The sequence below is a fragment of the Exophiala viscosa genome (genome assembly GCF_022695815.1).
Source record: "Exophiala viscosa unplaced genomic scaffold EDD37scaffold_2, whole genome shotgun sequence".
Taxonomy (NCBI): domain Eukaryota; kingdom Fungi; phylum Ascomycota; class Eurotiomycetes; order Chaetothyriales; family Herpotrichiellaceae; genus Exophiala; species Exophiala viscosa.
In genome coordinates, this window is record NW_026944354.1 from 1,846,617 (window position 1) to 1,865,226 (window position 18,610).

Consider the following 18,610-nt stretch of genomic DNA (forward strand, 5'->3'; position numbering starts at 1 on the left):
CAATATCCGACCACCCCAATCGTGATAGAGACCGTAGTCGCTGCTTACCATACTGGTCAGAACTGCAAGACGGGTTGGACCTGCTCCACTTCGGACTAAATTGACCACGTGGTGGGGAGGAGGCTGAAAACCCCCCATGTGCTGTTAGTCAGGACGACAGACCCCAGCTGTACTTGCTCCGCACCGCTACAGGAAGGGTATAGGATACTTAGTCTTGTGCCGAAACGCTAATAAGGCGGAAAGCTCAACCGGACCCTTTAACGCATGAGTCACGTGCTTCAGGGGCAAGGCTGCGACCTTGAATGGAAGATTGTGTCGAGACAGGCATACGCAAGAAAAGCCCCGGGTAATTGCAGATGATTTCTCCACATATATCGCGATCTAAACAGTCCTCGTTTCGACTTTGACTTGGCGAACTCTATCTCTAGAAGTAATCAGGCCTTTCTGTGAAACGGTTCTCCCATTCCCCTCCCAGATTCCAAATAGCCCGCACAACCTGGAAAGTCAGCACCGATATTCTCCCCGAGCAGAACAACAAATATTTGACCATCTGACCCTAAGACAATCAGTCATAGTTTTCACATCATCTTCCATCCGCAGCTCCACGGCAGAGTGGATCGTACAAAAGGCCCGTACAACACGACGAGGTGTGTGGTCCGGCATGAAGCAATTCGGTCCGATCGATCTTGCCATCCCACCGTCCGTGCGGATGGGTATAGATAAGAAAGCAGCTGGGCCTAGAACCAAGCAGACTGACGCAGCTTGACCTCATCACACCACGAAGCAGAAAAAGTCAGTCGACAACCTCGTTATCTTGAGAGCGCGTCGACCATTTTAAGCGTACGTTCAATCGTCGCTGCAATCTTCACGTTGACGCTCTTGTCTCGTGGAACAATGTGCCCGTCAGGATGCTCGTAAGTAGACGCCCACTTTGACTCACACAGGCCTGCCAGTCCAAGACTCTGACGGTAATAGGGGTCCGTGCTGCCATATATATGGGCAGTCGGGATGCCAATGCGCAATTTGTCGACAGATGGGTGCAACCTCCGCACGATGTGATCCCCAGCAGCAGCAGCAATTTCTGTCGGTTTCGTCCCCCAATCAAACTCTTCATCGTCCGAATCATCTGGGGAGCTGAATGAGCTCTGACTGGCAGCGCTGCTGTCCATCGGGGAGAACACTGCTGGGCTGTCGTCACCATCATAGTCACTGCTGCCGGAAGAGCCGGGCAATTCCGCCACGACGACCGTGCTGCTCCATTTCCCTTCGTCCAGTGTCGCAAGTTTAAAGCCCATTTCAAGGGCGGCACTCTCAGCTGTGCCTTTTCCGGACCTCATCTTCGCGCTTCCAGCCATCGGCTTGGCTTCGGCGCTCCCGTCGTCTCTTGAAGGTTGGTAAGTAATGCCTACTGGTGGCCCAAACCCTGTGTCGGAGGGCTGCAGGAAGAGACCGGCAACATTTACCCCTTGATTGGATTCAAACCAGTAAGGCAGACTACCACAAATGAAAATTGCCAGACGGAATGGGGCTGGCTCAAGCGGCTTCTCTTTCTCGTGTCGGAGTAGTATGGAGGCTGCCAGTGCAGCACCCTATGAGAAAGTTACTTCAAGTCTCAAAGGGAAGGAAGGACAGTGTTCTAGCCACATATGACGTACCTGACTGAAGCCCATTACGGCATCAAAAGGTCCTTCTTCATCGAGAATTTCTTGTACATACTGGTGGGCACCTGCCACATTGTCCGTTGTCGGCACGGGGTAGAAGGCATAGTATGGGCCTGGGAAGATCTCGCCAACCCCTTCGGCCGCTGGGTACTCATGGTCGGCATCGAAAAACTCATACTCGAAATGATGAGGGAGAAGAGATCGAAACATCTCTGCGGACCAATCAGCGCTGGGCTCCACGTTTGTTGAAGGTTTGGGGCATGGGGCATGAGCGCCTCCAACCCTTCAAGTCTTACCTGTCTGGGCCTCAAAGATGCCCGAATTGGTGCCCATGCCGTGGAGACAGAGGACACGCATCTTGGTAAGTGGCTGTGGCTTGGTGGCTGTACTAGACCGGATCTCGGACGAAATTTAGCGAGCGTGGTAATGTGGGATATTGACCCGAGCTGTCTTGGTGGCCAGATTGTGAAGATGGTAATGATTGATGCTGGAGATGAGCCGTGTCGGACCGAAGGCGAGGACATTTTGTGTTATATTGTGCCTTTTGGCCCGTTAGTTTTCACGGATGGTTTTGGATCTCACGACTGCCACGCTTCTCATTGTATGCAGAGCAGAACCATAGAAAAAAGAGCCCGATTTGCAACGCAATGAAATCCTCCGTCAGTGCTCACACAATCCATCGCCACAGTGGCTTCTCTCCGAGTGACGCGAAGTTGGCTCGCAGTAGAGCAGGTCGGCCATTTCCAACTCATCCACAAGGAGTGTTTGAGAGAAGTTGCAACGGACCCCACGAGCCAACGGCTCTTGCATCTAGACAGAGGTCCATAGCGTCAGTGTCGGCTCGGAATGTTGCTTATCTTTGGAAAAGGCACCGAAAGGATTCTGTCGAGCGGCTGTGGCAAGGCTGTGAGACATATCGACCGATTGGACAAGGCCGAAGTGTCTTCACACAGGAATTTGAGAGCTATATTCGCATTCTGTTTCAATCCTTTGCTTGTAACGCCAGTCCTGCTTTGCTGACATCCACCTGAATCGCGGACTTCTCGAGGAAGACCGGAAATGCTGGTCAGACTCCTTGGACTCTTTCTCGTTCTTTCATAGTCATCATCATTGTCGAAAGGTAGCAATGGACAATCACGTTGGGATATTCCAGTCTAAGGTTGACAGCCCACAGCGCTAGTCTCCTCAAGTCATCGTAGTGATCGACGAAGCAATATTATGCTTGAGACGCGTCCGCGAAACATGTTCTGGACAAGCGGAGATTGTTGTGGACCAACGCCATGCTCGCGTGAACAATCACGAGCGATGCAAGGACTGGACAAGGTCATGGTGGACGAAGGTAGATTCAGGCTGACCACAGGTGTACAAGATTGAGGTGGCAGTTGCTGAACGCTACTGTGTCGTCAGACATATCTGCCAACGCTGGTATGCCTGAAGATGGTCTGGGCTTCTGGTGGGAAGCACAACTCCATATACGTAATACGGTGGATCACGGGGCTGAGGTGGAAACAAGCCCCTTTTCCCCCTGTCCGACGCATTCGATCATCTGCCTGCTCCGTTCCGGTTTCTTTAGAGTAATTATCGGACGAGTGTGGGAAGATCGAAGGTCAAGGTTCTTTTGCTCATGATAGAACTAGTCAAGGGATGAAGCCATTCTCCTGTTCCTTGACAACGATCGCCGAACGCCCATCCTGTCCAGATTGAATCTGCATTGCCTGCATGCTTGCTCATTCGCAACTTAGGAGTCCAAATGGGTCTGATTTAGGGTGCCAGGTACCAAACTCGCCTTGCACCTCACCAACTGCACAGATACGGCGCCTAAGCCATCTTCTTCTCCAAGGTGATCACTTTTCCCTTGGCGCGTTGAGCTTCGGCGAACTCCTTCAACATACCGTTGTAGTCACTGGGCTTGTACCGTACGAACATCTCAGAGAACCAATTGCCCTTCCTTGCGGTCTTGATTCCAAGATCGCGGCAGAGTGTGTCAATGTACTGTTTACTTCAGTCAGCTTTGCAGGGAGGGGTGACAAGGGGGTTTGAATGATAAGGCTTCCCATACCGACAGGAAATCGAAGATGGCATATGCATGTTTGCGGCCTTGGGCCAGGTATCGCTTGCGTGTCCACACGTTAAACGTGGCAACTTCCTGGTTCATCTGCTCTTCGTTGGGTAGGTCGAGGTGGCCAAGAAGGTATGCGCATCCCCACAGCGCCTGCGTCTCAGCAATCAAAGGAGTAAAGATACTGTGGACCATGCCGGGGAAGAAGATTGTGCGGTCGTTTTGCGCAGCGGCCGAAGGTGGGACGAGACGACGGTAATGTCGACTAGGTCCGTGAAGGTGCTCATCGTCGTGTGGCGCCAGGGAGCTTTTCGCGCCCTGGGGGCTCCACTCTTTGAGGATAGGTAGCATCCGGTCGACTTCTTCTTCACCCTGGGCCTCAAGCTTGGCCCATTTAATGGTGTCATTCTTGCCATAGGTCAAGCCGAGGTCAACTCGCAAGCCTTTGCCGAAAGACCTATATGGCTTCTCATACCCGGAGCACGCCAAGATCATGTCTGTCTGGACGGAAGCACCGCTCTTGAGGTGTGCGATATCTTTGTCTGTCAAAGACGTGATCTCACTTCGGTGTACAGTGAGGTCTCCTTCATGCATGGTTTTCCAGAAATCGGGAGCCGATGCTGCTCCTAGACCTGCTTGGGCCCAGAACAATCTGCGAAGCAAGTCTCAACGAGGGTAATTTGATGAGGCAAGATAAGGCTTACCCGAATCCACGTGGCTCTGGCCTGAGCTTTTCAAAGTTCTCGTTAGCAGAATAGCCGGCACAGTATGCTGAGTATTTGTCGACAGCCCACCAGATCGCCTTGGTCGTGAACCGACCAATGCTGGTCTGGCTGATGGCATTGTACCAGATACCGGTCGTGTTCATGATGCTAGGGCTGAAGCTTGCCACTGATCGAGTCGAGATGACATCGATGATGTTCCAAAGTCCGAAAAACGTGGGAGATGCCATAGCCAGTGGTCCGGCACCTTCCTCGCGAATGAGCTACAGGAACCGGAGGTCAGTCATCTTCTTCAAGCACGTCCACATGACCGATGCTGCAGGAAGGCGTTATGGCCTCGGACTTACCCAGTCGACTTTCTTACCAGCCTTGAGTAACATGTAGACGGTATCCAGCGCGGACTTGGCGGCACCAACGACAATCGCGGTCTCAATCTTTTCGATGGCTGCGAGGTTGTCACCCACTTGCGAGGAATGGATGATGGGGCTGCTGAAGTTCTTGCTTGGCCATTTGGGAACAATAGGACTCGAAGTACCACCAACAGCCCATATAAGCTTGTCACAGGTCACTGCTGGGCCGTTGTCGACTTCCAACGACCATCCTCCGGATGTGGTACGTTCTACCTTGGTGACGTTTGTTTCCAATTGCATCCGTCGGACCAAATCATGGTCGCGTGCGAAGCTGGTCAGATACTTGTGAATAGTATGACCTGCACATTTGTCAATGCGCGCGTTTCAAGCGGGTGACTCCAGGACTTGACTGACCGGAGATGAATCCGTCGGGGCTGAGACCCTCTGCCGGCATACGATAGCAACTGTACTCGAAGAGAGGGTGTGCGATTTGAGCATAGAGGTCTGGGTACACCTTCTCCTTGCTCCAGACGCCTCCTATCGTCCGGCTACCATCCAATATCCGCATCGAGGCATCAGGAGAGAGCTGAAGATACGTATGGGCGCAGATGAGGCCCGTCCACCCTGAACATATGGTCAGTGATCAGACTCCTCTTGAGCAACCGGTTGGACTTGCCGGCGCCCACCACCACCAAGTCGTAGTGTACACTGGTAAGTCCTGGCATGGCTATTGAATATACAGGTATGTCATGGACTTACTCGACACAGGATTGTACGCTTCTTGGAGAGGCTTGGGGTATGGCCTTGGTTTTGTTTTATTCTCTCAAAATCTCCACAACATAAGTCAGCCACGGGCTGTTCGGACGATTAACGCCTGTAAGCATTGAACAGCGCAGCCGATAGTCCTGTTCCAGCACAGGAGCTCAGCCGCTGTTGCACATGTCATTGATGTGGTGCCGTTCAACAGTCTCCAGGCTGAGGTCCTGCAGCTCCATGCCGGGTGAAATACTTCAATGCATCGTATGGTGAACCGGTCATAAAGATGACAAAAAACAGAAACGGGTCTATGGACCGTACCGTCTTACGTTTCTGGTGAGATGACTTCGTCGGCCATTTTCTCTCGGCGAGTTGTTCCTCGGTGGAATCCATCAGTGGCCAGCCAATCACGAGTGACTGGGCTGTGCTGCAGATGACTTCCACATGCATTCGGCGTTTTCTTCTGGGTTCGTTCACACCATTTTCCTGCATTGCCATTTTTCTCCGATCTGGCCTGCTCTACGAGACCGCACGATCCAACCACTATATACTAGGTATGAGCGCCTGTCTTCTTGTGGTTTAGCAGTCATTCTTCGTTCCACAACACTAGAGAATCATTTGCTTGCCAGTAACAGTAGGCACCAGAAATGATGATCTCTTCTTCGCCGACCACGCCTAACCAGCTACTGGCACTAGGTGTGCTAGGCGGTTTCTTGCTATGGGGCGGTATGTTGTTCAATGGCACGCTCGACGCATTGACACTTGCCTCGGAAACAGGGACCTTTCCTGATGGTTCCTCCATGCGAATGGCTTATACCGGGTGGGAGGTCATCGATTCAAACCTGAGACCCTTAGTCGCCTTCTTCTATGTCCTAACGAACGAAAGCGCCGGGGCGTCTCGATGGACGCTATTCGATGCTTCCATCGTGATCCGCACAATAAATGCCTGGGTCTTGATCGAAAGTCGCCGTCGAGGTGTGCGACATCCGTGGCTGCGACAGTAAGTTCGGATCCGCGTACGCGTTGAATGCAAATTGACACTTTCCTACAGCGCAATTGGATTCTGGTTCCTCCAAAATTCTGGTGGTGCGGCCTTGATCGCTCCAGTCCATCTCTACTTCATCGCTCGGAGCAAGCATACTGCTAGGGATCGAACCATCCCGTTGAACGAAGCCCGCGGCTTTTGTCCGACCATCGTCGTCAATGCTCTCACCACGCTCCTTCTCTTTGCGCCAACGTGGCTGGATTGGCCAACTCACACTCACCAAGGCTACATCAGTCTCTTTCAACTGGGGCCGCTAATGATGACCGTCGCCATTGTCCTTTTTACCCGGCCCGGGACCTCAGCGACCGTCCCTGAAACTCCGAAAGACCCCAAAAACCCCAACGTGGACGCTCCATGGGTACTGGCTGCTTACTACATGACTGGTATCGCTGCCAGCATCGCGCATCTTTATGTAGTCGTCGTGGCTCTTACCGGCATGAGAGGTTCCGAGCTCACCATCTCCCGACTGTTCCGACCTTCGCCGCGCAAGGTCTTTTCGGCGCTTCCAGGGTCCCATGAGGCACTGAAGGAGGGACTGCACCTTTTTGTACAATATGACAATATGATCGCTGGGGCCGCATGCTTGGTGTTCGTGCATTACATGCTTCAGAATATTCCCAAGAAGAATGGTTCTCCAACCTGGAAGGGCCGAGAAAAATCGAACATAGAGTTTCTGTACCTGCTGGTTGCAAGTGCCGTTCTCGGTCCTGCCGGAGCTGGGTCATTTGGCTTGGCTGTAAGGGAGAAGAGGCTGCGTGCAGAATTGGAAGAGAAGAAGTGAAGGCCTATATTTTGCTCGTGTTCGACCCAGGAGCACATCGGACCCGCTTGGCAGAGAGGCGCTGTTCGGCGGCTGGCTGGAAGTGTCGGGGCTGGTGTGCCGTAAGTATATGTCGAGGTGTAAGTAAGATGTACTGTAATGTCCGAGAAGTAAACATGTAGATGCAGTCCACAGGCGGCGGGCGCTAACAGCGGGCAGTAATGCAGGTGTGGAAGAGAGTCACTTTGAAGGAGGATTGAAGGAGGATTGCAGAAGGAATGTCGGAATTAGGGTTGCTGAGAGGTGGCACCACCATGCTGTCAAGATATTTTATTTGGGATAATGACATGCGGCCAACCACAAAACCATTCTTTCGGATGCCAATGGTTGCCTGAATCATTGGTAGGCAAGCTTCCTCGCTTTTCACACTGTCGTGACGATCAAAAGATCAAGCCTGTTCGTTTTCAAAGCGTGTCAAAGCGTGTTCCTGGACTTGTTTTTTGAGACAGCTCTGCTTGGAAGTGTTCGAATAGCATCATTGCGGTGATACGGCTGAAGTGTGTCAAAGCTATGGCTTTTATACAACGACAGGCAACAGTCGGCAACAGTTATTCGGATGTGACAGCCGGCGTCCTATGTGTAGGAGTCCTGAGACGAAGAATTCGTAGAAATCAGAACGCCAATTGCATTAATCAGTACATCCTTTGACAGAAGTAGACCCATAGCAGCTGGTCGCCTTCGTAGGAATACCACGTGAGCCAAATGCCAAACTATGACAACGTAGTCGCATCATCTTTCCACTGGGCACTTCGAACACATGCAGCCATCACTGTGTCCATCTTCGCCACATCCAAAAGAGAACGACTGCAGTCAGCGCTCATGGCCTGAACCATTCCACGGACTTTGCCGATCCGCGCCCGCACAAGGGAGCCTAGGATACTCCTCGCATCTGCACCGGGGAGTCGCATGTCACCAATCGAGACGGTAGGGATAGACACCGTTTCGGAGTACTCCGAGTCGTCCCATTCGTCTTGCTCTTCCGGTGAAGTGGTACACCTGCTGTCATAGTCCTCATCGGTGCTGACCGAGGGGCTCCGCTCTTCAGTGGCTTTCTCGGCTCGCGGTAAATTGAGCGCGCGGACTATGGTCTCGTACCATGATATAACTTCGAACAGAGCCAACGTGAGCGCGCAACGCACACTCGATGTGGTGTGGCATTCGCATTTCATGACGGAAGTGACGTGCTCGATTGCTTTATCTGTCTTGAGAAGGATCCTATCCACGCTGTCTGACACGGTATTTGGTCGGAAAGATGGAGATGGCATATCAGCCGACTCGAATACGCAGACCTTCCCGGATGGTCGTCTGAGAGTCTGCAAGAGGCTGTATGTACGTGTAAAGCAGCTTTCTTGGCGCGTGTGAAGTTGTGGGAGCGCTTGATCGACGAGTAAGGCGGCCTCAATATCTGCTGTCAGAGAAGACGAGGAGCAGGCCGATGCTGGAGCCGACCATGAACTGGACTCTGATGACGATGACGAAGAACCACGCGTGTTGCTTGATGCTGATGTCCAGGGGGGTGGAGTTTGTTGTAATGGCCAGGTAAAGGCAGGCACGTATGAAGGGAAGGAGTTGGCTTCTGAGTAGCCGTGGAACATTGACAATTCTTGGTATGGATAGTTCGGGTTGAGTAGTGTCTCACTAGGCTCCACAATGGTCACTGTTGGGTCGGTTGACTGACCCAGAGCTTCTTGCAGACGACTCGCCGTGAAAGAAAGGTCACTGGTCATACTCCATGGACGGGCAGACATGTTGTCTGTGATGAGTTCCGGAGGCACGCCTCCAAAAGTGGTAGGGCTGTGATTCATTGTACCCGTTGTGAAAGGATCTTCATTTTCCGGGGACGCGAGCGGGCTGGGAGTTGGCTCCGAGCGACACTCAGAAGGTGATGAGAGCGTCTTGGTGGTAGGGTCCCGAGCAGTGGCCTTCCGCTTTCCGTGACGGCAGGCCGGGCTGTATGTGCAACGACGTCCTCGGCTGACACAACGCTCACATTCTGGTTGTTGCTTAGGACATGAGATCTTGCGTCTAGCGCATGCGTCACAGGCGTACTTAAGCTTCTGCTGCTTGGAGGTTGGCATCAGCGGTTTTGCCTCATTGTGCGATGATGCTGGGGACGACATAGTGTCTCGTGTGTCTTTGTCGGATTGAACTGCTGGACTGATTGCTGAGCTCATGTGAAGGTATTGTAGACCTGGGTGCACGCTGTTTTGTGTTCTTGCAGATCAGAATGATCTCTGACATTGAAAAAAATTGAATCAAGATTGACGAGCTCGTTTTCGGGGAAACGTGGTCACATTTGACTCTTTCGGAAGATCTCAGAGTATAGGATGGAGGACGTGTTCACGGTCGATCTCGTGGTATATCTCGGGTTATACTGTTTGCTGTGATGGTACTGTCTGCAATGCCCCGGTCAGCTCGGTATGTAGACGTTGAGACATGCTGGAGTGCTTCTGCCGAGTTGAAGCTTAACAAGCATGAGCTCCCGAGGAAGGGGCCGTGAAGATCACAGGAAACGAAAGCGACCAATCCCACGTACCCGTGCTGGGACAGTTGGCTTCAGGAATAGTGAATAGATGGATGTCAGTAAAGCATGCACGACACGTGGAAGCCCATAGCCATAGCGCTTGACCCATCATACCCAGTCCCCCATATGCAGGGTTCCACCGTAAATGGTCCGTTGGTCGAGGATCTGCACTACATTCGGTGGATTCTCTGAGTATTCACGGAGTGTTTAAGTGTGCTAAGAACCGAAAGCGCCTAGAAAGACCCCTCTCCCAGCCATTAATTGGGGGCCATTGGTCGGTGAATTAGCCCTTGTCAACGCCTATGTCAACTGGCAAACATTATTATGACTACATGACTCGTATCTCATAATCCTAGGCCGGTTGCTCAAGCGCCATGGTTTGCCGCTTACTTGGATGGCCGTGCTGTAGCACATGTAAGGACGTCAAGGAGATTGTTGGTCCAGCGTCTCAAACGGACGTGCCCAATAGCGTAGTCTTCCAACCGTTCGGGGACCAGTTGATATGGCGGAGGAGTGACGAGAGAAGAAAGCACAGAGACACGATTGTGGAAAAATTGTTACAGGAGAGCAAGCTTGCGATGTGCCAGGAAGCAAAGAGTGGGCAAAGCGCGTGTCACTCGCCATGCCAGGAATCAGCACTGGGTACTCTTCGACATTTCACCATGGGTTCATGGTAAGGAGGCGCCTCAAAAGCTCTAAAATGCATGCCGAGATGAATTAACAAGACCGGATTTTCTGGTTGTCATTATTCCATATGCTCCGTAGGTACCAGCCAATTCTATGTGATAAATGGATCTTTTTGGTGTCCCATACAAGAGAGAGACCAGGACACTGCCAAATCAACGCCTAGCAACGCGTAAACCAATTCCAAGTCATTCATTCCCATCATGTTGATCCCTGTGAAACTCCACTGGAGGTAGCGCTGTCATGTCACAGACGACCATATTTGGCGGTGATAGATTCCAATCTCCTAAGCACCACCACCCACCGCAGGATCGAAGACCAGCTTCTGCTTCTTCAAGAACAATGAGAGCACAAAGACCAGGGACGCTGCAACCATGGCAAGAATGTAGACCTGGCTAAGGGCTTTGAGGAGAGCTTCGTTGACGGCCTCAACTTTAGAAGCTGGGATGCTGCTGAAGAAATTGCCGTACCCGGAAATGCCTGCCATCACCTCATCCTTCGTGAAACCCGGCAGCAGGCTCATAATACTGTCCGTGGCTTTGTTGAGGAAGAGAGAGTTGGAGATGCTCATGGAAATGGTCCCAGCAGATAACTGACCGAGAGTGATGAAGCCGGTAGCCCAGGCAACTTGGCTGGGCTTGACCATGGATTGGGCAACGGCGAAGGACGCTTGGACGAAGCATCCTGTGCCAATACCAGCCAAGGTTGTGAAACCATAGATTGTGCTGTCGCTGGTGTCGACGTCAATGGTGTAGAGTAGAGCATTGCCAATAAGGGCCAACGCCGCGCCCACCGTATACCATGGCCAGTAGATGCCAGTCTTGCTCATGACGCCTCCATTGATGAAAACGAAGACAATCATCGTGACGATGAACGGGACCAACTTGACGCCGGCAGCGAGGGCATTGCAACCGTGGAGGTACTGGAAGTATAGCGGCAAGAAGTAAATAGGCAAGAAGATGAGGGCGGTCCCCGAACCAATCGAGGCAAAGAGGATGCAGAGATCCTTGTCGAGAACAAACTGGACCGGGAAGAGACGCTGCTCAGGGGTGGTAAACCAGGCAAAGCTTTGCTGAAGGCCGAAGGCGATGAAGAAGAGTCCTGAGAGGACGAACAACGAGATGACCTGGCCGCTTCCCCAGGGGTAGATGACCCCGCCAAAGCCGATGGCCATGGTGCCCGTCAGGAATGCGCCGATGGAAAGGACGACGCCGACCCAGTCCAGCGTCTTCCAGAGCTCCTTGCTTGAGTCGTTTGGTCGAGGCTTCGACGAGGGAAGCAGGAAGAGGTAAACGGGAGCGCCGAGGCCACCAATCACCAAGTTGATGTAGAAGGCCCATCTCCAGCCTGCGTTCGAGCTGGTGAACGCCCCACCAATGATAGGCCCCAGGGCGGTGCCGAGTCCCCAGACCAAGCCAGTCATTCCAATGTACATCGGTCGTTCTCGCTTGGTCGTGAAGGCAGAGATCAACGACAGTACCCCTATATACATGCCAGCTCCTCCGCAGCCGCACAAGGTCCGTCCGACAATCAGCACGTTCATGTTTGGCGCGGCACCACAGAGGGCTGATCCTGCCTGGAAGAGGAAGACGCAGACGATGTAGAGGATCTTGGCGTCGAAGAGGCCGTAAAGACGCCCCCAGAAAGAGACCATGCTCACAGATCCAAGGGTGTAGGCGACGACAAGCCATGGAAGTTTGTCGAGCGCATTGAATTGCTGAATGATCTTCGGCTGAACGACAGCGACAATGGTATTGTCCAAGCTGAAGAAGAAGAGGGAGGACAGAATGGCCATGACAACGAGAACCCATACCACGCCCTTTATTTTTCGTGGCGGCAATTCCTCATCTTCTTTGCCGGATACATTTGTCGAGCTGCCCGTTGTAGAATCTAGGTCGGACGAGGGAGCACTGGTGGCCGATTTATCGTTAATTGTCGGTGCGCGTTTGGCGTCACTATGGTCGCTGATGACGGGATTGGCCATTATCGGTGCGGCCGTGTCGGTCATGGCTGGCTGGAGGTGCATCTGACGTTGGTGTACAAGGAGTCAGTGGGCCAGATCTTTTGCACAGGGGGTGTTTAGCTTAGTGACGACCTGGGTGGGAAATGGGGGCCTTTGAGCTCTTTCTTGATGGCGAAAGAAAACATTATAACCTGGAATCCCACTTCGTCTGTGAAATGGCCGAAGCAAAATTCGCCGTTCATGGGCGTCAACTCTGAGCCACCCTTCGTCCATGATGGTGATGTTCAAAAAGGCCGAAGTGTCACAGCTTCGTCTCCTGGACTATGCGGAGAGAATGTCTTCCACCCTTCCGTGCCCAAAACGTCGGCCTTAGCAACCTACGCTGCAAACACTAGGTCGAAGAAACCCGCCGAGATCACACGGAGTATTTGAGCACCATTTCAGAAATGTCGTACTGCTCCGCCCTATACTACATCACCCACGGTCTTGCTCCACCCTTACATATCGCAGCCTTGTCAGGAGAGTTCAGCCTTGCACGAAAAATACGAGCCCAGTAAGACCTACTAAGCAGTGCAAGAAGCGCCAATTCTTCAAGGCGGGCTATCTGTGGTCATCTTCCAGGGTCACTCCATTCTGTCGCACGCTTTATGCACCTTTGCAATGCGGCATATCCAAAATATTGGAAGGTGTACACAGAATACGGATGATTGGCTAACTAGTACATAGATAAGCGGCGTAAAGTGTCGGAAGCCATCTGCCTAAACATCATGTTTCGAAGGCACGACCCGTGCCAGACGAGCCTCAACCCCAATCTGTCCATTCTTAACAATGTACCGCCCATTCCCAACAAAGCATGTGTTGTTCAACGCCTTGAACGAAGGATCGCCCGACTTGAAGCTATTGAGGGTAGTCAAGCGACCAAATGGTGCTCTTTCAGATTCGACGGCCCGTGGAAAGCTGGCCATGGTGTCATCGTCCAAGTAGGCGTGGCCGTTCCAGCTGAAGTAGAGCGAAGCGCCGTTTAGTGTCCTTACTACACCCTTGACATTTACACTGGCATGCTCTTGAGAAGGATCGATGTAGAGCCAGTCGCCGGCGTTGACGACCTGTCCATCAATATGGGGGCCTGTGTACCCCTCGACTGTGCTCATCGAGCCCACTGAAAACTCATAGTGCACAAATGTCGAGCCGCTGTCGAGTTCGCCAACAGGATTGGCCGCTGTGACGTACATCTGGTGCAGAAAGTTAGTCTTATCGTTCTGGCCCCAAGTAGCGGTAGTGTTCAGCCATCACCTACCTCGATAAGATATGCTGGCTCCAAGGAGCAATGCCCGAGTCCCGTGGACATTTGGCTGGACGTGATGAGATGTTACTGCCGTAGGAATTTCGGGCGGGAAATCGTGGGGCTAGGATATAGGATTCGACGGTGCAACAGGTCGGAGCCAGCGGTGTATTTCTACCCAGTCGGCGGATAAACGTCCATCCACCCACCACAAATCCCCTGTATCATCGTTGCACAAACGGCCGAAAGCGTCGGGATAACCTTCTCCCCGCAAAAACTTTGCGTCTCCTGCACACCTACTGAAGCAGGCCGGTGCGATTGTCCAACGGCACCTTTCCACCTTGTACGCTCATAAAGCACGTTACTATACGTCCGACCCAGGTCAATGTGGCAGTTTCATTTTCCGACCCCGCGTCAAATACATTTATGCAACGAGTAACAGGACAAGTTGGAATATTTCTGTCGAATATCACGCCAAGTGCACCCTCATCCTCGTTCAAATTGTCACTTACTTTCATACCCTTTCTGCCAACCCGAATAGCACCTGCGTTCCTACACTTCAAACATTCCTCAAAATGGATACTCCTGCCAAATATACACATGGACCTCAAAATTTGGCCATTGGTTCCTCGTCAGCCTTCAACAATTTCCTCAAGGTTCTTAAGCCGTATGGACTTTCTACTCCCCGATATGTGGTGTTTCCGATCCTCAGTGCCATCTTCACATACTACCTATGGATCGTGATGGGTTTGAACGGCGCCGGTGATGAATTGCAAGCTACCCTAGCCGCGGGAAAATACGCCGATGGAACACCACTTTGCGCCTCCTATACCGGAGTCCGTCCACTTGATCAATTGATAACGGTGATTGTGGCATTTGAATACCCTGTGACGAACGGTCAGGATAAGCCTTCCTGGCTACTCATGCTGGACATCATGTCGACCCTGCAAACCGCGATGATCTGGGTTTTCCTGGACTCAATGAGGAAGGGCAGATCCACGGCGTGGTTTGCATAGTGAGTCTATGGTGCCGACCGTCACGGTGAACCCCAGCTGACCCTAGCTTGCAGCCCAGCGCTATGGTGCTGCACGGTTAACGCCGCCGGAGCTGCTGTCATCCTGCCTTTGTACTTCTGGTTGCATCTACAACACCGACCATCCGAACAGTACATCCAGCTCTGGGATGCTTCGCCACTTCCGACAGCTTTCCTGATTGGAGGTGTCCTGCCTGGGCTTGCATTGGTGACGCGAACACTGTGGCAGCTCTCAGCAATCCACCATCAGCAAATAATCGCCTTTGTGCAATTCTCTCCCCTGCTGATCGCAACGATACAAATTGTGGGATCGAGTTTATACCCCATTCGCAACCTCGATATCCGCCGTCGGAGAACGGCTGCCCTGCCGTCCATCCAGCGAGTACTTCAGTTCGGTGTCATCTTTTCGGGGTTGGCACATCTGGCCATCCTTGGCCATGCCGCATTTGGTGCGGCGAAGCTTTCCAGCATCTATGTTCCGGATGGGAATGCTCCTTTGTCAGCTTCGGCCGCGGACAAAATCTTGGAAGGCGCAAAATACTTTCTTCAGTGGGATTTGATCGGCATCATTGTCAGCACTGGACTTTGGTGTTTCTACATGGTGTCTGAACTTTCTGACATCAATCAAATTCAACTAGCTGTACGACTCATTGGTGGTATGGTTCTCTTTGGCCCTGGTGCCACGACCTCGGCCGTTTTGAGTTGGAGGGAAGGACATAATGTTGCACAGGCAGAAGCGAAGAGGCACAGTAGGCTGGTTTGAGTCTACCTGTGTCTTGCCAGAGTACAGTCTGGGTGAGATAGAAACGACATGCGAAAGATCTGGGGAGTACGGCTGCAAATCGACAGTCAAAGCGGGAGAAACGACTGTGAAAACTGAAGATATAAGAGAACATTCAACGATCATGGTTGATTACCGTAGGATCAAGATGGACAGACAGATGAAGATGCGATACTTCCATAAGAGGATATTCAAGTAATCTTGCCGTCGTCAACACGATTATTGCAATACGCTTAGGTGTCCACATGGTTCTGATGGGAGTTGATACGTAGACCATGGCGACCTACTTTGGACGCCACGAACACTAGATGAGGTCCACGCTTGTCACTATCCAAGCTTTTCGTCAGTGCTCGACTCGCAGTATGTTGCCCTGACAAAATAAGGGAATCATGCTCGGAGGTGGCTGTCATGTGGTCAAAGTAAAATCATTGGGACGCGTTTCAAATTCATTAGGATGCGTTTCACAGCAAACCACGGCGCCTCACTAGCCACCGAACCCTGCATAGCCTCCCATACTGGTATTCAAATAGTCCAGAAGATGCAGGCAATGACAGTCATCCTTGCATGGGCCGCCGGAGGGTTTCTTCGGTGGGTTTCCCACAACATAACATGTCGGTGTGCCATCCATCAAAGGCTCTGCTCTGGTGACGAAAGGACAAGCAGATTTCAAGTAGATGGTCTACACACGAGCCAAGCTCACTCCCGCCTCATATTGTGATCGTTCTATGAACGAAGACCCCCAAAATTGTGCCGCAAAATCAACTTGTCCACGGCAAGCATGAGACTTTTGTGCCTTCATGGCTATGGCACCAATGCGGCTGTCTTGCAGAACCAGCTCCAAGTATTCTTGTCACAGGCGGATAGGGAGATTGAGCCATTCTACCTTGAGGGCGAGATAGAAGCCCCCAAAGCAGCCAGTAAGCACTTCTCTCACGCTACAGTACGACTGGTTTGTCCATCCACTAACAACGAACACCACCAGGCTTGGGCGCATTCACCACGGGTCCCTTCTACTGCTACTACGATGCCTTTGATCCAGCGAATGTAAAGAAGGCACTGGAGATGTTGGACGAGGTCATCGAAGAGGAGGGACCGTTCGACGGAATCGTGGGCTTCAGTCAAGGCGGATCACTGGCAGTGGCCTATATGGTGCAACACGAGATCGACCATGCCGACGAACCGCTGCCGTTCAAGTTTGCCATCATCTTCTCCAGCGTCATCTCCTTCAGCCCGGACGACAGGTATTGCGACGGTATCATTCGCAACCTGAGCGAGCCTGAAGTCCAGGCACTTTCCCAGTTTCCCGCCACCGATTTCTCCCTCTTGCAGGATGCTGGTGCAAGGAAGATGTTCGAATCGATGGCAGAGGCGCTGAGCGCAGGACAAGAAGGTGGCTTTCTGTCCGCACACCCGGATGAGGACGTATTCGCGCGAGGGGACACTACCAGGATCCCGCGCATTATACACCCGGATCTTGTCAGCCAGCGAATACGCATCCCCACCGTTCATGTCGTGGGCAAACAAGATGATCCGCTTATGATCCGTCAGTCCCAATTGATGTACCAGGTCTGCGACCCGACGGTGTCGAAATGGCTGGAACACTCAGGCGGCCATGACGTCCCTCGACAATTGGCTGATGCGAAGGCGGCTGTCAAGGCTCTGGAGTGGGCCATCTCGGAGAGCCAACAGCAAGTATGGGCTAGACTCTGAGTAGCTTATTCACGATTAGGCCAGTACGCAGTTCGAGTGGAAGGGATTTGTCCGGGGCGACTGTGCCAGGAACGTCGGAGGTTTGACGCCAAGGTCTTGCGCCAAGGTCATATAGCATACTTGGGCAAATAGAACAAGGGCTCTTTCTAGGCATCGGCAAACGAGAAAAGCAAATGTGATAACACATCTTGACGTAATATGGATTCGAGTTACGCTTTGAATGCAAAAATCTTGCTACGAATTCACTGGGGTAGATGAATAATGCTCTATGCTGGACATATCAATCCTGCCCGAATATACGTAACTCTGCGTTCTACGTTTCAGGCGCAATTCCTTGACAGGTTCGCAACACGGGGGGGGGGTGGTACCAGGCGGGAGTGAAGAGCCCTGGGAATAGGAATAGATGGGTATATGGGTACGGTACGCTTGAAAATGGTCCGAGTGTTTTCGGATGGAGCCGACCAAACGTGCCGTGTATACTTCAGCTTTGTACGCCAAAAACATGTCCCATTGCTTATCTTCTGAGGTACACTGCGTAGAGGAATTATAGCACGCCTGAAGAGATAAGCTTCATGGTTCGATCGACCCTGCCTAAGCGCGACTGCAGTGTAGCAATGCAGATCGAGTACCCAATACCCCTTGGAGCCCGGAGGATTGCATGCCAAGGCCGCAAATATACCGTTAGTCTCACCATTCTGTTCACTTCTCCCTTACGTCTTCCACCCCCAATGGAACTAATATACCGTGCCAGCGTATTGCGCCAGTCACGGAGGCATCTCTCCAGCGTGCGACATGACCAATCACCTGGCAATGACAAACTGCAAGCTCCTCTCCGTGCCGGCGTGAACCTCATTTGAAGGTGAACGTGTGGAGGCAGGAACGATGAGCCAGCCACGATGACGGAACGACCATGTGCTTGCTGTCAAGAACCACCGAGGCACTGGATCCCCCAGTTTACCAACAACCGGATCCTGATCGGCGCATTGTAGTTCATGGACAACCTTTGGGGCCAATGCAGGCTCGCCTATCCTGGCCCTGCCAGTCCTCGGCGCAAAGATGCAATCATGTTCATACGTGTCGATCACTTTTCGACGGTATCGGTGTCCGAGATGGCATTGAAGGAGAGACGCACCATGATACGCAGGTGAACATGTATATACATTGGCTCGCCTGGAGAGATCGATTGGCGTTTTTCCATCAGACCTCAAGGAGAACAACGG

At 52.2% G+C, this 18,610-nt stretch overlaps 8 protein-coding genes across 8 annotated transcripts; 3 read left to right on the forward strand and 5 right to left on the reverse strand.

The window, feature by feature from the left end:
• Positions 1–365: 365 nt before the first annotated feature.
• On the reverse strand, positions 366–2,163 carry EDD37DRAFT_256699 (serine hydrolase-domain-containing protein). The gene is made up of 3 exons (XM_062810750.1): positions 1,958–2,163; positions 1,656–1,873; positions 366–1,589 (listed from the first exon to the last, which is right to left on the reverse strand). The coding sequence occupies exons 1-3, from the start codon at positions 2,016–2,018 to the stop codon at positions 810–812; spliced, it is 1,059 nt and encodes a 352-aa protein (XP_062673135.1). The 5' UTR covers positions 2,019–2,163; the 3' UTR covers positions 366–809.
• A 922-nt stretch (positions 2,164–3,085) lies between these two features.
• Positions 3,086–5,845, reverse strand: EDD37DRAFT_256729 (uncharacterized protein). The gene is made up of 6 exons (XM_062810751.1): positions 5,552–5,845; positions 5,207–5,416; positions 4,790–5,151; positions 4,425–4,705; positions 3,721–4,372; positions 3,086–3,653 (listed from the first exon to the last, which is right to left on the reverse strand). The coding sequence occupies exons 2-6, from the start codon at positions 5,358–5,360 to the stop codon at positions 3,480–3,482; spliced, it is 1,623 nt and encodes a 540-aa protein (XP_062673136.1). The 5' UTR covers positions 5,361–5,416; positions 5,552–5,845; the 3' UTR covers positions 3,086–3,479.
• Positions 5,846–6,195: 350 nt separating this feature from the next.
• On the forward strand, positions 6,196–7,374 carry EDD37DRAFT_646937 (uncharacterized protein; the record flags this gene model as incomplete). Its single annotated transcript, XM_062817798.1, has 2 exons — positions 6,196–6,548; positions 6,600–7,374. 2 exons carry the CDS (start codon positions 6,196–6,198, stop codon positions 7,372–7,374), a joined length of 1,128 nt encoding a protein of 375 aa, XP_062673137.1.
• A 749-nt stretch (positions 7,375–8,123) lies between these two features.
• EDD37DRAFT_646938 (uncharacterized protein) lies at positions 8,124–9,533 on the reverse strand (the record flags this gene model as incomplete). Its single annotated transcript, XM_062817799.1, has 1 exon — positions 8,124–9,533. One exon carries the CDS (start codon positions 9,531–9,533, stop codon positions 8,124–8,126), a length of 1,410 nt encoding a protein of 469 aa, XP_062673138.1.
• Positions 9,534–10,643: 1,110 nt separating this feature from the next.
• EDD37DRAFT_621846 (MFS drug efflux transporter) lies at positions 10,644–12,985 on the reverse strand. The gene has a single exon (XM_062816015.1). It carries the CDS (start codon positions 12,645–12,647, stop codon positions 10,908–10,910), a length of 1,740 nt encoding a protein of 579 aa, XP_062673139.1. The 5' UTR covers positions 12,648–12,985; the 3' UTR covers positions 10,644–10,907.
• Positions 12,986–13,062: 77 nt separating this feature from the next.
• Positions 13,063–14,271, reverse strand: EDD37DRAFT_662970 (uncharacterized protein). Its single transcript, XM_062819177.1, has 3 exons — positions 13,882–14,271; positions 13,311–13,816; positions 13,063–13,137 (listed from the first exon to the last, which is right to left on the reverse strand). The coding sequence occupies exons 1-2, from the start codon at positions 13,930–13,932 to the stop codon at positions 13,343–13,345; spliced, it is 525 nt and encodes a 174-aa protein (XP_062673140.1). The 5' UTR covers positions 13,933–14,271; the 3' UTR covers positions 13,063–13,137; positions 13,311–13,342.
• Positions 14,272–14,350: 79 nt separating this feature from the next.
• EDD37DRAFT_691657 (uncharacterized protein) lies at positions 14,351–15,879 on the forward strand (the record flags this gene model as incomplete). The annotated part of the gene is made up of 3 exons (XM_062820027.1): positions 14,351–14,881; positions 14,936–15,648; positions 15,683–15,879. The coding sequence occupies exons 1-3, from the start codon at positions 14,442–14,444 to the stop codon at positions 15,877–15,879; spliced, it is 1,350 nt and encodes a 449-aa protein (XP_062673141.1). The 5' UTR covers positions 14,351–14,441.
• A 579-nt stretch (positions 15,880–16,458) lies between these two features.
• On the forward strand, positions 16,459–17,480 carry EDD37DRAFT_662972 (serine hydrolase FSH; the record flags this gene model as incomplete). Its single annotated transcript, XM_062819178.1, has 2 exons — positions 16,459–16,597; positions 16,663–17,480. The coding sequence occupies 2 exons, from the start codon at positions 16,459–16,461 to the stop codon at positions 17,388–17,390; spliced, it is 867 nt and encodes a 288-aa protein (XP_062673142.1). The 3' UTR covers positions 17,391–17,480.
• Between the last annotated feature and the right edge of the window lie 1,130 nt (positions 17,481–18,610).

Coding starts and splice junctions, on each gene's coding strand:
- EDD37DRAFT_256699 (XM_062810750.1), bottom strand. CDS start 2,018: ATGCGTGTCCTCTGTCTCCACGGCATGGGCACCAATTCGGGCATCTTT. Junction 1,874..1,957: donor CATCTTTGAGGCCCAGACAG/GTAAGACTTGAA, acceptor ATTGGTCCGCAG/AGATGTTTCGATCTCTTCTC. Junction 1,590..1,655: donor CCGTAATGGGCTTCAGTCAG/GTACGTCATATG, acceptor ACTTTCTCATAG/GGTGCTGCACTGGCAGCCTC.
- EDD37DRAFT_256729 (XM_062810751.1), bottom strand. CDS start 5,360: ATGCGGATATTGGATGGTAGCCGGACGATAGGAGGCGTCTGGAGCAAG. Junction 5,152..5,206: donor CCCCGACGGATTCATCTCCG/GTCAGTCAAGTC, acceptor ACAAATGTGCAG/GTCATACTATTCACAAGTAT. Junction 3,654..3,720: donor CCATCTTCGATTTCCTGTCG/GTATGGGAAGCC, acceptor TGAAGTAAACAG/TACATTGACACACTCTGCCG.
- EDD37DRAFT_621846 (XM_062816015.1), bottom strand. CDS start 12,647: ATGCACCTCCAGCCAGCCATGACCGACACGGCCGCACCGATAATGGCC.
- EDD37DRAFT_662970 (XM_062819177.1), bottom strand. CDS start 13,932: ATGTCCACGGGACTCGGGCATTGCTCCTTGGAGCCAGCATATCTTATC. Junction 13,817..13,881: donor AGCCAGCATATCTTATCGAG/GTAGGTGATGGC, acceptor TTTCTGCACCAG/ATGTACGTCACAGCGGCCAA.